General features: G+C 40.2%; 1 protein-coding gene across 8 annotated transcripts in view; it reads left to right on the top strand.

Annotated features, from left to right (window-relative positions):
* The window catches only part of TJP1 (tight junction protein 1), a 186,590-nt gene that overhangs the window by 16,302 nt on the left and 156,008 nt on the right, over positions 1-14,280 (top strand). For 2 of the 8 annotated variants that reach the window (XM_038146694.1, XM_038146690.1), the window contains exon 1: positions 11,677-11,993. The exons of 5 other annotated variants lie outside the window; for them this stretch is intronic. In XM_038146694.1, coding sequence (XP_038002622.1) covers positions 11,827-11,993 — 167 coding nt within the window. In that variant the 5' untranslated portion in view covers positions 11,677-11,826. Of the gene's footprint in view, positions 1-11,360; positions 11,420-11,676; positions 11,994-14,280 lie in introns of those variants that run through there. One more of the 8 variants, XM_038146691.1, reaches the window with a different exon arrangement.

The raw sequence follows: 14,280 nt of genomic DNA, 5'->3' as shown, positions 1-14,280 counted from the left end.
GATTCAGATAATATTTGTAGCCAATTCCCCCAGAAATTCATCACTCTTGAGGTTGGAGCTATTCACCATTATACTCCTTCAGAGATGCTCATATAAGAGCTGACAGAAATGCAAATGAGATTCTATGCATTATATTTAATTTTATCTTATCATAGTCACTTAGAATCTTAGCTATGACCTTGAATTTGGTTGGATTTGTAATACAGTTCACCAGAGAGAAGCTGAGCTTCAACAGCATCAGATTTGTTATGTCAGATGTCTGCATCAAGTAGGATGACAAGTAGCTGAGAAATGACATTGGTGCTACCCTAATCTTAAATCCATCAAAAGAATAAAATTCCTTGCAACCAGAAAGGCATTAGGATACTTATGCAGACCTTTTCTTCTTTGCTACTGGACAACTCTATTCCACTGCTATGCTGAATGACTTTTCTTTGTGCGTTTTCCAGACGTTAGAATTTTTTCAGATCTGAGTTGTATAAGAGAGTTTAATGTTTTATTCTGGTGAAATAGCATTATTTTATCAAAATTCACAGAAGTCAGTAGGAATTACATAGATAAATACCTTTCATCAGGTGACCAGGTAAAAGGTGCAATTCTTTGCTGATAGCTATACTTTCAGAAGTTGCAGTAGAAGAGATCATTTAAGAACAATGCATCTCACTGAGAGATGTGATCATATGAAAATACAGGAAGGCAAGAGCAGAGTCTATTTCTGTTTTGCTCACAGTGCAGATATCACAATAGTAACATTTCATAAATGCTCAAGACAGATGGTATGTATGTTTTATTGCATAAGATAACCAGAAACTTATCTATTGAATGGAGTGAATCCAATATCATATGATCCACCTTAATCTTTTGCTTCAGGTTCACAGGAAACCTTCCCTCTGAACAGTTGCAGAGCTTGTGATTTATTGCTGCTGTCACAGTGATGTGCACAGATCACCAGACTGAATGTGTTTTGCAGTGACTACTTGCAAGTGTTGGTATTTTTGCTTTGTTCCTACAAACACTATGTCTTCTGTCTTCTACAGAGATCTGTGTTTTCTTTTAGTGTCAGTGTACTCTGGTACACATTCAAACTGGCAGCACTGAGAATGCTATCTCCAGCCACTGCTAGGTCACTCCCAATAAGTGGAACATCATCCCTTTTGGTTACATGAACCCATAAGAAGCTTGATTTTGTTAATTCCATTTGAATATTCACTGCTGTTTACTTGTTCTGTTGTGTGGTCACTGCTTAATTCATTCTATTTGTTCATCATTGAGGTCCAGCAAAGATTTTGAGGAGGAATATCACACTAGATTTGTGTGAGAAATCAGCTGGTTTTCTTTAGAGAAGTTCTCTAGCTTCTGCAGTGTTTGTATTTTTCACATGGGAGTGAGACCAATGAAGAGGTGCTTTAGCTGCTTGGGCACTTGTCTGGAAGAGAAGTGCAGTGAGCTTGAGAATGTCCTTGATCATTATCCATTAAGCAATGGTCTTTTTTTCTGTGTTCTTGCTTTCTAATCTCAGTAGTGCTGCAGATGGTTCTGAGGAAGAGGTTGCACTACTGCAATAAAATGAACAGATTTGCTGAGATGTTCAGGGTGCCAGGAGAGATTTCTTTTCATGGCTCTTATAGTTAATCTTCAAAATTTATCATTTGTACATTATTAAAAAATTAAAAAAAAAAAACCTCCTGGGGTTCTTTAATTTAAAAAAACCCAAAAAACCCCAAAACCAAAACAACACACCAGAGTTTTATTTTCATTTTTGTTGCATCCTCTCTTGCTGCTCCTAAGTCTGGAGAGCCAATGAATAGCTCCCAAGAAACCACAGTGCTAAGAAGCAGTCAGTTTCCTAACTGCCTGGGTGCTCTTCGCATGCAGATGGTGGGCAGATTGATTAGTTGGCAAGAGAGCAAGCGAGGTCTCAAACCTGCTAGAGTGTGAGGGAAAAAAACCCAAAAAAGTAGTAGGTTATAGTGAGAAGAGTAATTATCCTGTAACTGTTAACACAGTGCATGCTGCCATTGCAGCAGTGCAGATCACAGCAGGACACGTCTCAGGACAGACACAATCCAGGTCACCTTCAGGAAATCACTTGTTTGAAATACTGCTCCCCACACTCACCAAAATGCATGGATTGGAGGATGCTACCAGACCATGGTACAAACGATCACTTCCAGGTGGCCTTGTTATTTTATGCCAGCTGAGTACACCTGACCCCAACACGGTCTTTCTTTTTCTTTCAAAGCTCCAGTCAAACATTTTAAATAATTAGAGGCAAACAAAGGGAAAGGACAGAGAGTATATTGAAATTTAACTTCGTTTCATATCTTCTGCTAATTTGTTTCTGAAACAAGATAGGAAGTAGAGATATTGCAGTATCAGAGAATACTAATGCAATGATCAATTTTAAATGCAGTCCAACAGTATTGTACAGGCTTTTGGTTTTTTAATACCTAAAAACAAGCACGGGAAGTATTATATAAACCAGAAAAATGTTACATAAACTGCCATAACAGCAAAAGCTAAGTCTATTTACATTACCAGACAAAACCTTACCAGTGCATTATTTGTGTTATTCTTCAGCTTAAAACCAAGTGACTGACTCACACCACACCCCACAACTCAAATCCAAAACTTTGTGCTCTCTGCTAAGGAGTGAATGGCTCATTGCTTGATTATGTCTTTCGCTATTCATGCTTTCCCCAGGATGGAAGGCCTTATGCAATTTGATAGTGTAACATCAGGAATGCCATAAAGGCAGTTTTATTTTTATACTAGGAAAATTTAAAAAAAATAAAAAAATTGGTCTACTCACAGCAAATTTGGAGCCAGATCATCTATGCCAAAAGTAGCAATAACTGCAGTGTATAAAAGAAGCTAGAATTGATTGTGTCTTCTCTAAAGCAGAGGACAGAGATTTGCTTATTTGATATAAAAATCTGGTTTGTAGCAAGATCGTTGATCTGCACATGAATTTTTATAGTTTATAAATAACTAACAAGAATCTAGAAAACTCTTGACACTGGTTAGTAAAAGATAGATGAATGTAAATCCCTTATGTATTCAATGCAGTAAAAAAATGCTTGATATTCAAAATTACGTTAATCTAGTGTAAAAAGATCTGGTTTTTCTTTTTATCATATTAGATAGTCTTGAAACAAACTAAAAACTGTTTTATAGTCTTCATTTGCATACACCGTAAAGAAGGATGCATCTTAAATTTTTGTCACATTGAAAATATTGGTCCAAATTAATATAAAATATTTTTAATAAAACAAAGTTGAATTGGGATACCCAGACATCTACTGTCAGACGCTGGGCTTTCATAAATTGAAACATTTTCAAAACTTTGGCTCAAGAGTTCCTTTAAGCTGATTTTTATCTCTCTCATGTCTTTCTTTTTTAACATATAACCCCCCTTTCCCATGCACATCCTTAATGGAAGAGCTCTGTCTCACTAGAACGTTATAAATGCTACCTCTGCTGTTTTCCCAAAATTAAAAAGTCAGTGACTAAAAGACCAGATCTTGCAGATTCTTAGCCACATGAATAGTTTTTTTTTCTTGAAAGTATTCATACTGGACTTCTGAAAGCTTTGTAGATGCACACTGTGAGCCAGAACTGCATTTTGAATCTCCAGTAGGATAGGGTGCCATGGCATGAGGGATGGCATCAGCTAATTACTGATGACAGCAAAAGTGACATCCTAGGAACCAGCCCTTCACCCCGCTGGGTTCAGGCTGCTGCTTTCACCACGTGGAGTCCCAGATACAAAAAAAAAAATTCCCTGCAGCATCAAAGCTTTTGCTATTACATTTAGCAATATTTTAAGTTAGCTTTTCATTTCCTAATTTCTACCTGTTAGGCTTCATTTGTGTATCTTATGTTTTATGATCTATGAGAATGTTATGAGAGACAGGTATATAATAACAGTATAATCATCTGGGAAACAGATCTGGAATCTGAGCAAAATTTCATGTAGGTTTCCCTGCACTGGAATTACACATACATTAGGGGTATACTAATACTGATAAATATTGAACACTTAGTTTATCTATCTATGTTGTACAAATCTTGTTTATCACTATTTTACCATTTTTACTCTTCATTTTCATGATATCTTTTATTTGGACAGGACAATAAAAAGAGTAGCTTGTAGTCTATAATTTTTTAAAATTGTTTGTCGTTAGGTCCTCTTCTTTCCACACCATCAAAGAGTAATTCTTGAACAGTAATAACGTTTCTGGGTTGAATTATTTTATTGAAGTTGTGTAAAAAAAAAAAAATCTGATTAAAATCAGACTTAGCATGATTTTTAAAACATTTGAATAATTACCATAAACAGTATCTCTGTAATGAGCACCACTGACATTTTTTGTGTTCTTTTCATAGTAGATTACTGTATACTTGCCTCTAATTATAGCAAATCCTATTACATTAATTTTCATTGTACTACTAATCTGATTAAAATAGTATAATGTTAACAGTCATACACATGATAATGAGAACAGCTTTATACACTCTAAGCTTTATATACTCTAATGAGAACAACTTTCTTCTTGAAAGTGAAAAATGGTTTTCATATTTGTGATAAATGTGCAAATGCACACCTAGAGATATAAAACTGTCTTCAACTCAGATTGTAAACAATTTCAATACACTCGGAAACACCCATCTAACCTTCAGACTTACATCTCATGAATGTGGAAACATTCCTATCAGCATTTAATTAAAGATATTAACAAGATGCTAAATAAGGCTCCGAATTTATAAATTTCATATTCATAGTCTCGTAAAAATTATAGTTAGACGTTTTTATGTATAACATAAAAATAATTTATAAAACTATGCACGTTCATAAATTTTGGCAAGAGAAACGCCTTAAATTTTAGTAATAGTCTCTGTCATTTTGATCTGTTTATCCTGATGTGTACAGGTGCCATGCACAAAACTCACTATTGAACTGAAAAGGGGCAAGGTAAGCAAGCAGTTTTTCTGGACAACTGAGTACAACCACATGAATCAGTCCTTGTTCCAGATTTTTCACAGTGGTTCTATTACACAACTACCACAGCAGTTCAGGCAGCCATATTTCTTTCTCAGCCTGTGTTATTCTGAATTTTTGTTTTTCAGAATTTTACACCCTTCCTCTGGGGAGCAGTAATTATCCCCTGCTTTTCACAATCTTTTATTTTCTTTTAACTGTTGTGTGCTTGGAGGCTTGCCCATCAGGCCTAGCATCTAAAAATGAAAGCTATTAACAACTCCACATCCCAAAACCATAGCAAGGTCTGATCACACCTCACCTCAGAGTCACAGAGCCTCGCAGCTCTACCAATACACAGTTAGCAAGATTAATTAATTAGATCTTTGTGTTGCAGATGGCACTCTACTCCTCAGAATCTTTTTTGGGAAGCGATGTTACTTACGCTTCTCCTTCTCTGCATCTCACATTGAAATTGTATGCTTGGTGATTTCTTCCCTCCAGTAGTTTTCTACATGAATAAGCCGTATCAGAGAGCACTAATGGAATTCATGCATATGCTCATTTTTTTCTACATTAAGCTTATTTTATCCTGTGAGAGGGTCATGCTTGTCAGGCATAATGTGATATTTGGATAATTTTGACTTCGGGTGGTTTTCTTTCTTTTTTTTTTTTTTTTTTTAAGAGTAAAATCTTAGCATTACAAGCTTGCAGGGAACAGGCATATCTAAAATCACTGGACAGTGGCTGTGTAAGCCCACTTTGGTCTAGCCTAAATTCCTCACTTGAACAGGATTCTTATTTCTGCAGTAACTTAAAATTTGCTTGTAATAGTATGAAGCAATTCCACATCAGCACTAATACTATTTGTATGGAAAACCACTTCTAAATGCCCTAACTGTAGTGAAACAGGGATACTTGCTTGCAAGTTTCTTGTAAATTTTTCAATTTCTTGATCTAGAAAACCCTTTCTTCTTGATAATCCACAGTAAAGTTATTTATTCTGTGAATAAGTTATCCTAAAATAATCTATTCTTCTGAGAAAACAAGGTGAACAGTCTTTCCTTTCAAAGCAAAATTATTCACCTCTTTTTATTTTGGCAGCCCAATTAAATGGTCAGGATGAACAGTTTCAGAAAATGCAAGGTAGTTTTAAATGACTGTGTCAGTTCATTACAGTTCCCAATTAGACCCACAGCTCTCTGCCACCAGTCAAGCCAGGCTATCATGAAGGCATTTCAAAGAAATGTGAAAACTTCCCCTTGTGTACATGGTCAATTATGTAGGAAAATTCCATAGGAAAATTCCTTCAAGTGTTTCTGTTTATTTTTTATGATGGTACTGTATGTATCTCTCTCTATATATATTTATGGAATTGTCACTTAACATGTATTTTATGAAAAAAAGCAGAGAGACCTGAAAAAAAACCTTTGCATTGTATTCAAGAAATACATTATTGTGAGTACAAAGAAACCCTAGTAGATCAGAAAAAGTCACAGAATTACGTATTTTAAATGCAGTTAGGAAACATACAAACACACACTTTTTGCTTACTTTTGAGGACAGAGGAAATAACCCCAGAGTCATTGCATTTGACAAACTTGTAGATTCTAAGAAATTGTTTTGTCTTTGACAGATATGATTCCTCTCTTTATCTTTCTGGAAAGAAAATAGAAGCTGTAACAAGTTTACAGACAGATTGAAATAGCAAGGAAGTTGTTACAGTAGCTTTAATGGAAATCTTTATTAATATTATTACCATAATTGACTACCTATACAAATTCACATTACTAACAACTCCTGCAGAAAAAAAACCCCTTCCTTAGTAACTAGGAACATTTTGATTAAATTAGAGATGAGATCAGTCAACTAATGTCATGTTTTAATGTCACTGCTGTATCCTATCAGTCTGCAACTCTGCCACTTTACCAACTGAACTGTGTAATAAAAAGTTCTCAAATCATTTAAAATACCACAGAAGCACAGAACATGACACGTATCAAGACTTTTTTATCACTCACTGGAGTAAAAGCCAGCAAGGGGAACAGGCTCATCCTAGAAGTAAATAAAATGTTAATTCTTCAGCAAAGATAGTAGCACAGTATTGAGAACTATATGGAACAGATGATGTAATGTTATTAGAAGTGTCTGTTATATGCACAGTACAGCTAAAATTAAGACTGTCCTCAGATTCAAATAAAAGAAGTTATTTAATATTCCATGAAACCGGCAACAAGTTTATTTAACATTTGATTTCGTTCTAATAAATTTTGCAAACCTAAAAATCAATGCAATTGAGTGCTTGAAATGTGCCATTAAGGTCTAATCTGCCCTCCGAAGTTGCTGATGCAACCATTATGTTACTAATAAAGATGCCAGTTATTCTGGTAATTTTTTTTTTTTTTTTTTTTTTTTTTTGCCAAACAGTAGCTTATACAGGTTTGTTAACAAAACAAGCAACATCAGCAAATAAAAAGTATTTTTGCTTGTTCACCAGCACAGCTATGCCAGTTAGAATTGCAGTCTCTTTTTCCTCACATTTTTGCCGAAAAGCATTATCTGAAATAATTTAAGCGCAGCCAGGACTTTAAAAGTGCATTTCTATAGTGTCTCCAAAGAGTCTTTTGAGTCAGACCTGAATTTCCCCTCGTCCTGTGAGCACAGTCAAAACTGACACAGGTGAGAGTTTGAAAAGGATGGCAGCTAGTGACAACTGGCACTGCAGGGTTGTGTGATGGGCTTATGATAAGGGGAAAGCAAGGTAAGGTTCTGCAATCCCAGTGACAGGCGTACTGAAATCAAATCTAGAGTCTGCAGGGGTAGATAATGCTGCAAAATCTTGCTTTGCATTCTCTGGAATCTCACATTTATACTATCAATATTCAGATGGAAAAAATGAGAGGCCCAACTTAGGATGAAAATAGCTTTCCACCACAATTACACTTCCTCAATCTCAGTAGCTGATGGGAGCTCCTAATGTCCAGCTGCCTCAGTGGCACCCTCTAAGCTGCAGTGAGTCAGACTCCTGCTGCTGACAACAGCCTAAAATCACCATGGCATGGGCCAAGACTGGCACACACACTGGCATTAAACTCTACCTTCTCAGGCTCCTTCCATCAGTTTTCGGGATACACCACTGTCCTGGTGTAAACACACAATCATCAGTGGAGCTGTGCCAAGAGCACATCCACTCAGTGCAGCAGTCATACACAACATTGCAGCTTGTAACTGTGTGAAAGAGCAGTCTGCTCCTCTGAGCCAGGAGGTGCATTGGAAGGTCATTCTGGAGACAGGCTTCAGAGGAGGCCAGGGCACCACAGACTGTAAGAAACAGATTATACAGCTTGTTCTAAGGTAAAGTCTGCAGCTGAGTTACCTGAGCAAATAAAATTAAGAAATTAATATGGTTCTGGTTGGTTTGTACTGAAAAAAAACCCCTATGAAACAGCTATATTAACCTAACAGGAATTAAATTGTTTTTAAAACACACACTAGGTTCAAATGGCGTTTCAGTTTTCTGCAGTGAAGGAGAGTATTTTCTGTTAGACAGAATGGGTTTGGTGGAGAACAACAAACAGCATCAGAGAAGCCTCTTGCACAGATCTCCACCTCAGAAATGTTGGTCTTAGCTCAGCAAACGGGTCCATGCAGGCCTGGGATATAACAGTGGGATGTCTGGATGCTTCCCCTAATCTGGAAGTTGCTGATTGACTTCTGTTAAAAATAGCCTGTTCATCCAAAAGGCAAGAAAGACAGGGTCTTTTTACTCTTTCAGCATACATGCAAAACATTGGTGCTTAAAGCAAGATGTTCTGAAAGGCAATATATAATGGAGCCACACTAAGATGGAATAGATGCAAGAAAACCAGAAATAATGCCAATTAAAATTAGAGGATAAAATGTCTTCATTAATAACTGGTTTTTATCTCTGTAATGCACATCAAGAAGTACAGAAGATGATGCATAAAATGGACATAAGTTAATTTGTTCATACCAGATGGATAGATATAATAGTTGAAAACTATAGGGCTAAATTTGGAATAGCTGTCATTATTCAGCAAATTTAAATAGATTTAGGAATCCCTATTGAATTAGGAACAGGAATCACATCAGAGGCTTCTAAAGAAGTTTTGAATATATACCCAAGCTCCACTCTAAGTCTTTATGCAAGGTTGTCACGTTTCTTAACTCTTCTGTAGATAAATACTTAAAACAAATATATGTCCCAAACTTGCCAACGTGAAAATGAAAACCCAAAATTTTGAGCTTCTCTAATACGCAGTTCCTTTACAAAGTAAAAACCTCTGACAGCTTACCTGCTTCTTCCAGGTTTATCAGCTTTCAAATAAACGTCACTTCCCATATCCTTAGATTCTACAAAGCTCTACAAAATTTTCACCCCTACAACCAGATTAAGACTAGATTTTTTTTGGGAAGAATTTCTATACAAGATGTATTTTTCTAACTAGCAGATGTAACATTCAAATATTTAATAGCAACAAATAACACTCAATATTTAAACTAATACAATCTCATCATTGTTTTAGTCAGCACTTCCTACCATTTTAAGACGTATATTATTTTCTTAATAGTAGTGCACAAATGTCAACGACTACTTCAATTACAATGTCACTATCATTCTGTTAATGTTGTCGAGATCAAAACCCAGCCCACACTTACTCTCTTATGTGTGGGCAACAAGAGTTTTTTTAGCCAGCTAATGATGACTAGATACAAAGAAGGAGAAGCAGTGGGTTTGTTTTAGGGTCCTTGGTTTTAGGGCAAAGTAAGATCTCTACAGGTTTTCAAACTAATTTGATACATTGTGTACATAAGGTATATACTTCCCAGTTAGTATACTAAGAGCATTGTTTAAGTACAACAGTTAATGCCACCCCCTTAATCTTCCTAATCATTTCAAGTTAACTATCCCTCATTGCTTGTAATGCCTGAGCTCTTCAAAGTCCAAGTACCCATTAACAGTATCTTGAGAGCTGGAGCTCTACAGTGTTCACACTGGACATCAAGCTGCCATTTGAATTTTTAAAGCATTTGTGATACAGACGTTTGTGCACATCAGATTTCTTGGCTGAAAATGCAAGGCCATTGAACTCATTAGCTACAGTAATGCAACTATTGTGTTTCTCATTAAAATCTGTTGTGCTTGTTAAGTATTGCATTTATCGTCTCTGCTTCCTGTGCAGTGAATAGGCCTAGGCAGAATGCAGCCCACTGCAGTGTTGAGGTATATATTATACATTCACACACAAAAACCCACTGAAATGCTCATCTCTGAGCCATAAAGTGACAATGGTATTCACATTATTTCTTCCCAGCTGACAGTGCCACTTTAGGACCTCAACTCTGGGTAAGGATTACAACTCATACTATTCACGTTATTGCAACTTAACAAAAATTTGTTATTTCAGCATGGATTTGTTCTTATCTGCACTCTACAAAATATCTATCTATATGCTTAAACAGGGTATCCCAGGCCAAAGTGTTTCCCACCACCATTGATCAATGTGTCCAGCTAGGTGCTACCCCTCACTTCAGGGATGTTTGCAGAGGATCTCTAATTGTACTGTACCAGGCGTTAGAACTTATTCCCAATGCACTCCTCAGACACCACTGTTGTGCTGCAGTTAGTGCTGAGCTTGAGGAGGAAGACACAGCACAGATTAAAGCCACGACAACTGTGTCACACCTGAGGCCACCACACAGCTACGTGTCCAGCTGTTTGTGCTTAAGCACCCAGAAGGTGGGCACCCCTCTAAAACCATTTAATACTTTTAGTTTGCCTTTATCACCATATGATTCTCAAACACACTTCACTTGTTTTCCTCACATAGAAATTAAAACATTTAAAAAGGTCTGTCTTCCCGTTCCCTGTGGCCTCACTAGGGTTTTTAAGTGTCACTGCCCGTGCAGGTGCACGGGGTAGCTCCTGTGGTCCCGCGTGGGAGCTGCCTTCCAGCCGCCCTTGCTGAGCGAGACTTGGCGGGACGCGCTGCCCCCTCGGCCTCACCCCCAGCTCACCCGTACCTGGCCTGGCCTCGCCTCACCCCACCCTCCTGCTGACCTTCCCCTCACGGGGCCGCCCGGCAGGCGGTGAGGCGTTTGCCCCGCTGCTCGGTCACTGCCACCCCACAGCCGACACCGTTAGCCGGGAGGGCGATTAAAATAACATGGGGCTCCTCTAGGCGCTAATGGGATTAGAGGCGAGGCCGGCGAAGCACGGGCAGCGCTGCGGCCATGGCGCGCCTCTGATGGCGGGAGGGCAGCGCGGCGGCTGCGCCTCATGGGCGGGGGCGGGATACCCCAGGTAATCGGGGAGGGCAGCGGGGCGGGAGCGCCCCGGCGGCGGGCAGGGATGGTGGGGAAGGCCTGCTCGCCCCGGGGGCGAGGGGAGGCGGCGGCCGCCCAGAGATAGCCCAGGTGAGGAGAAGGCGAAGCGGGGGGCCTGGTCGGGGGCGGGGAGCGCGGCGCGGTGGGAGCGCGGCGGGGGAGAGGGAGGCGCGGCAGTGGGTCGGGGGAAAAAGCGCGGGGGGCTGCGAGGAAAGGAGTGCGACACCGGGAGGAGGAGAGGAGCGCGGGCCCGGGGGAGGGCAGAGCGCGGCGGGAGGCGGAGGAGAGCGTCAGCTGGAGCGGGGATAGCGGGAGCGCGGCGGGAGGCGGAGGAGGAGAGCGTCAGCTGGGGGCAGAGATAGAGGGAGTGCGGCAGGAGGAGGAGGAGAGCGTGAGCCGGGGGGGCAGAGAGAGAGGGAGCGCGGCAGGAGGAGGAGGAGGGGAAGAAGCGCGACGCAGGGACGGCAGATGCCTGGAAATAAAAATTTGATGATTGCATGCAGCGGCTGGAGAGACTCTGTCGGTGGCGGCGGCGGGGACGAGGCAGGGACAGGGGGGGCGACGGCAAAATGAAGTATCAGAAATACCTGACTGTCTTGCAGATGGCCATAGGGGTGACCGCCTCCAACAGGGGCAGTCTGATGCCCTTAAAGAGGAAGCTGTGGTGAGTAGGCACAAACGGGGCCGCGGGCACTGCGGGCCGGGCCGGGCCGAGCGCGGGCCGCGGCGGGACGGGCGGGCGCGGCGGCGGGGGGTCCCCGCGGACATGAGGGGCGCCGTGCCCAGACCCGGCCTGCCGCTCCCGGCCGGCATCGCCGGGGCACAAAGTTCCCGGCGGATTCGTCGCCAGCCGCATGGAAATGCCGGGAGGCGTTGGCGGTGCCGGCGGAGCTGTCCGCGCCCGGGCCGGCGGAGGACGCGGCTGGAGCAGGCTGCGCTCCCGCGGGGACGGCGCTGCCGGACCCGGCACAGCGGCAATGGCAGCGCGGGCTGAGGCGCGGGAGCCGCTCCGGCGGGGGCACCGCTTGCGTGACAGCCCGAGTGTTGCCGCCGATGCAGCGCAGTGTGCTCCCGCCCCGGGCTGAACAGAGCCGGGTCCGAATTCCCTGCCGCTGCTGACAGGTGTACCGAGAAAATGGGAATTAGGAGACGCAGGTCCGATAGATTAGTGAGCGCCAGAGGTAGTGCTGTTCAAATATGGTCATTTTTCATTAAACCCTGCGTTTCCCCATACTGATTTGCACTCCTTTAGTGCTTGCTGATTGTGTGCTGAACTGATTTTTCTGGATGAATCAACAACATGTAATGAAAAATATATTGAAGTATAGTGGTGTAATGTGGGTGAGTAGGGCACCGGCAGGCGTATGGCACTGCAATACCCAGTCACTCGTGGGCGGGCAGGAGCCCACTGTTAGCTCGATGGGGGCAGCGGGACGTGTGTCATCATCAGGACAAATCCTAAGGAGGAAATATTGTCAGATCTTCTGAGAGGAAGATGTCAATCACAAATGTGTACACTGAGAATTTCTTATCTGAAAAGAACCAGGAGTAATATTAAGGTGGTAGTGGTCATACGGTTTTCTTTCACTTACATGGCCCTAGTGAAGCAAAGTAAAGCATTAGAGAAGGCATGATAGGTCATTTTATTTAAACATAGATAGTTTGCAAAGAAAAATATTTTCATGTCAGCAGTTATAACAAAAATGGGCCTTACATGAATTGTAGAATGTGAGCTTTTTAATACTTTGCTTTCCCCCACAGTTTCTGCTAGTATAGACAGTGTCAAGATAATGTATCGATTGAAGAAACAATGTGTAACTAGTAAGCTTTCTGTCAGTAATTCCAGATCTTGCTATTCCTTGCAGATAGTACATAATTTGATGAATCGGTTCATCCTGATTGTAAAGCAAAAAATCAAATTAAGTTTTAGACAAAAATATGTTATCATGCAGATAAGTTTTATTACATTTAGTCAGATGTTTTTACAAAGTATTCGGTGGTTTGATTCTGATTATGTAAGTTACATAAAGTGTACCATACCTTTTTTATTCTCCCCAAATGCCACTCCTGTCTATGCGCAGCAGTGGATGCAGTTGTGTGTTACACCTTTTGAGAAGTTTAATTATGGAAAATGTAATTATGGCAGTGTTCTATTTAACATTTTGTATGACTTCTTGGAAGTGTTTTGTTTGCTGGCATGTTAAGGGAAAGCTGTATTTAAAAGTACATCTGAAAGGACCTGATTCAACTCCTACTTTGTCTTCAGTTGGAGTTAGATCAGCTCTGTATTGTCCTGTTTCATGGTGAGATTCTGTGCTTTTTGAGGTACAGCAAAATATTCTAGTGGCTCCACACTGATACATACCACAAGCATTGCATTTCATAACATTTCTAACTTGACTTCATGTTGCTGCAATGCAATGCTGTGTGAAGATTTAATTGACTAAAAGTGTTAAAGAAAAATAAGGCAAACTTTAAAAAAAAATTTAGGGAGATGTGTGAATTACTTGAGCATTTAAAACTATGTCTTTGGGATATTCTTATTAATAGGTGACATGATATGTATTCTCATTTTTTTAAAGAACTTTAATAGCATTAGGCATTATCTGTATGGATAGATTTTATGCTTATGGGAAATACAGTTTTCTGATGCACTTAGAGAAATGCTTAAAGGTACTTTGTCATGCTAATTTTTTCTTATTTCTGCACAATCTTTATCAAATAATGCATTAAGAAAATCTCAGAGAGAAAATATGTTGCTGTTACTCAAATCAATGCAATATTTGTGTATATTTACAATACATAAACCAAAAGCATATTCCAATACTGTATCACTGGAAATCTCAAAGATGCCTAAAGAAAACATATAAATCAAGTCCGTCTATAGTCAGAGGGAGCTTTTTAATCTATTTTTATTTGCTTATTTTTAAAAACTTTAAAAATTCAGTTTA

The sequence above is a fragment of the Motacilla alba genome, chromosome 10, assembly GCF_015832195.1.
Source record: "Motacilla alba alba isolate MOTALB_02 chromosome 10, Motacilla_alba_V1.0_pri, whole genome shotgun sequence".
NCBI lineage: Eukaryota > Metazoa > Chordata > Aves > Passeriformes > Motacillidae > Motacilla > Motacilla alba.
The sequence above is the reverse complement of the archived record's forward strand: the minus strand, read 5'-3'. Positions and strand labels throughout refer to the sequence as shown.